Raw genomic sequence first — 2,773 nt, forward strand, 5'->3', positions numbered from 1 at the left:
AGACCAGGCTGGCCTCGAACTCAGTAATCTGCCTGCCTCTGCCTCCCGAGTGCTGGGATTAAAGGCATGTGCCACCACACCTGGCTTCTTTCTTTCTTTCTTTCTTTCTTTCTTTCTTTCTTTCTTTCTTTCTTTCTTTCATCTCCATACTAACTTCCACAATGGCTGGCAAACTTACAGTCCCATCTGTGGTAGTTCTGAGCTAGTATCATGTTTAAAGTTCATACAATTCTTCATATGGAGTCTCCCCAAGGCCACTTCTCTTTTGGAAGTTGCTTACCTCTATTCAGTCAAATAGGGTCAGATCTGCCTCCCAAATCAGGCAGTCAAGCCAGCATAGAACTCAGAGAAGACAGCTCAGTTTGACTAATTTTGTATCTAATTCCCAGCAACATTTTCAATAGGCAGTCTCTCTCTGTCCATCTCTCCCACTATTGTCAGAGCAGATGGGCATCATTGGACACAACTTGAATTTTATCCAACAGGTAGGAGTCAAAGCCCAACACTCTACCTCACAGAGTTGGTCCAAGAGGATGGGAAGGTTGATTTTATGACTGCGTCCACTCTGAATATTTTTCCTAGCCCTTAATTTACTAAAACAGAAATGATATTAGTTTGTTTCCAAAAAGTATTTTCTAGTTGTAACTTACAAATATAAAGCTGAATTACAAATCTTCTCATTTTATGTTAAATCCGAAAAAAATAGTTCTATGAAGGAAAAATGTTTTATTCAACATTTCTCTGGAAGTGGAAAAAAGATGGCATTATTTCTCTTATCACTAACATCTACATGAGAGTCTAAGAATCACAATGATTTAGAAAAGACCCTTGGACATAATTGTAGAACTGCTCTTGTATTAACCATGTCTTCTCAAATATCTGTTGCTATATACCCCAGTATAACGAGTAAGAAATGCAACAGACCCCTGCTCTGCAGTAAGTTGGCCTTTAAATTGCCATATACATGAGGTCCTTTTTTCCACCTTCAACTCTAGATAAAGCATAATCTTTTCAATTGTTACTCTGGAACGAGATGTCTGAATATTATAAATGACATTGGTGAGTGTCTGTAGGTATTCCCGGTGGCACTTTATAACATATTGTTGTCATTTGAATGTTTCCATCCATAAGCATTTCACAGGTTCTTATAAGGTCGCTGATAGTTGATATGTAATACTAACTACACACATTGGGACTTCCATGTACGTGAATGGCAATACAAGAATTCCCAAGAGTGAGTTACAGCCAGTGGAAATAAAGAAGGAGAAAACCAGTATCACTGATGGACGAGATGCTAGCACCATTTATACACAAAATGTTGTCACAGCTTCTTATCTTCGATGGAAAGGTTTCTGGTGCATCTTTTCATGTAACTGGCTTTTGAAATTGCTGCAGCATTATCCATCTACATTATCCATGATATATCCCAGACAGGCAGAAGTGTGTTAGCTTCTTGTAATTATTTTCTTTCCACACTGCAGGCCCCTCTGTGTCTTGCTATAACCCTCTTCAAAGCCCCTGCAACATCTCTGTTCCTCAGACTATAAATAACAGGGTTGAGCAAGGGGGTGAGGATGGTATAAAAGGCTGAGAAGATTTTATCTTTGAGTGGGGTATGATAGGCTTGGGGAAGCATGTAGGTATACAAAGCAGCCCCATAAAACAATGTCACCACAATCACATGTGATGAGCAGGTGGCAAAGGCCTTCTTCCTCCCTTCTTCAGACTTTATGTGGTGTACCGTAACCAGTATCTGGGCATAGGATGCAATCACCACAGAGAAGGGGACCAACAGCATTACAACACAGCAGATGTACATCACCATTTCATATATGGCTTTGTCACCACAGGCCAGCCTCAGCATTGTGGGAGCCTCGCAGAAAAAGTGATTGATCTTGTGGGATGCACAGAATGGGAGACTCATGGTGATGGGAGTGAGAAGGAAACTGTCCAGTGCCCCACCGAACCAAGAGCTGGCCAAAATAAACCAACAGACCCTTCGACTCATGAGGACGGGATAACGGAGAGGATTACAGATGGCCACGTAGCGGTCATAGGCCATAAGTCCCAGCAGGAAGAACTCGGCCCCTACAAAGCCCATGTAGAGAAAGTACTGGGCTGTACAGGCAGCAAAAGAGATGATCCCTTTGCCTACAATGTAATCAACCAAAATCTTAGGCACAATGGTGGAGATATACATCATGTCAATGAAGGAGAGGTGGCTGAGGAGGAAGTACATGGGGGTGTGGAGGTGAGGGTCTATGTGAATGAGAAAGATCATGACCCCATTTGCCACTATGGCCATGAAGAACGTGGCACAAATAACACTGAACAGGAATCCCGAGGCTTTGTTGTGAGTAAAGAGCCCCACAAAGGTGAAGTCACTGGGAAAGGTTTTGTTTCCATCCATATGTTTATACCTGAGCTGGAAGTATGAAGAGAGAAGGAGACGTTACTGGAAATTACAAAGGTAAGAGGAATCATTACAAAGGTATGAATGAGACTCCTTCATCTGTTGTCAAGTGCTTTCTGGGAAGTCAGTGGTAGCCTCTCTTTTGGTCATATCTTCTTGTTGAAGAGTAATCTGAAAATCAGGGTTCCTGGCGTGAAATTGAGTGTATATTTGATAAACAGTTCTTAATGCAAAAAAATTTGATTGTTATTGTGTAGTATTTGGGCCCTATAGAGCTGCTGCATCTTCTCCTCCTTCTTCTCCTCCTCCTCCTCTTCCTCCTCCCCCTTCTTTCTCCTTCATGTATAGTCTGATTGCTTT

General features: G+C 41.8%; 1 protein-coding gene across 1 annotated transcript; it reads right to left on the minus strand.

The window, feature by feature from the left end:
* Positions 1-1,430: 1,430 nt before the first annotated feature.
* Positions 1,431-2,441, minus strand: LOC110325827 (olfactory receptor 2T6-like). The gene has a single exon (XM_021203960.1). The coding sequence runs from the start codon at positions 2,408-2,410 to the stop codon at positions 1,460-1,462; it is 951 nt and encodes a 316-aa protein (XP_021059619.1). The 5' UTR covers positions 2,411-2,441; the 3' UTR covers positions 1,431-1,459.
* Positions 2,442-2,773: the final 332 nt, after the last annotated feature.

This window comes from Mus pahari, chromosome 8 (genome assembly GCF_900095145.1).
Source record: "Mus pahari chromosome 8, PAHARI_EIJ_v1.1, whole genome shotgun sequence".
NCBI lineage: Eukaryota > Metazoa > Chordata > Mammalia > Rodentia > Muridae > Mus > Mus pahari.

Excerpts from the sequence above, each read along its gene's own strand:
- LOC110325827 (XM_021203960.1), bottom strand. The coding sequence starts at position 2,410 with ATGGATGGAAACAAAACCTTTCCCAGTGACTTCACCTTTGTGGGGCTC.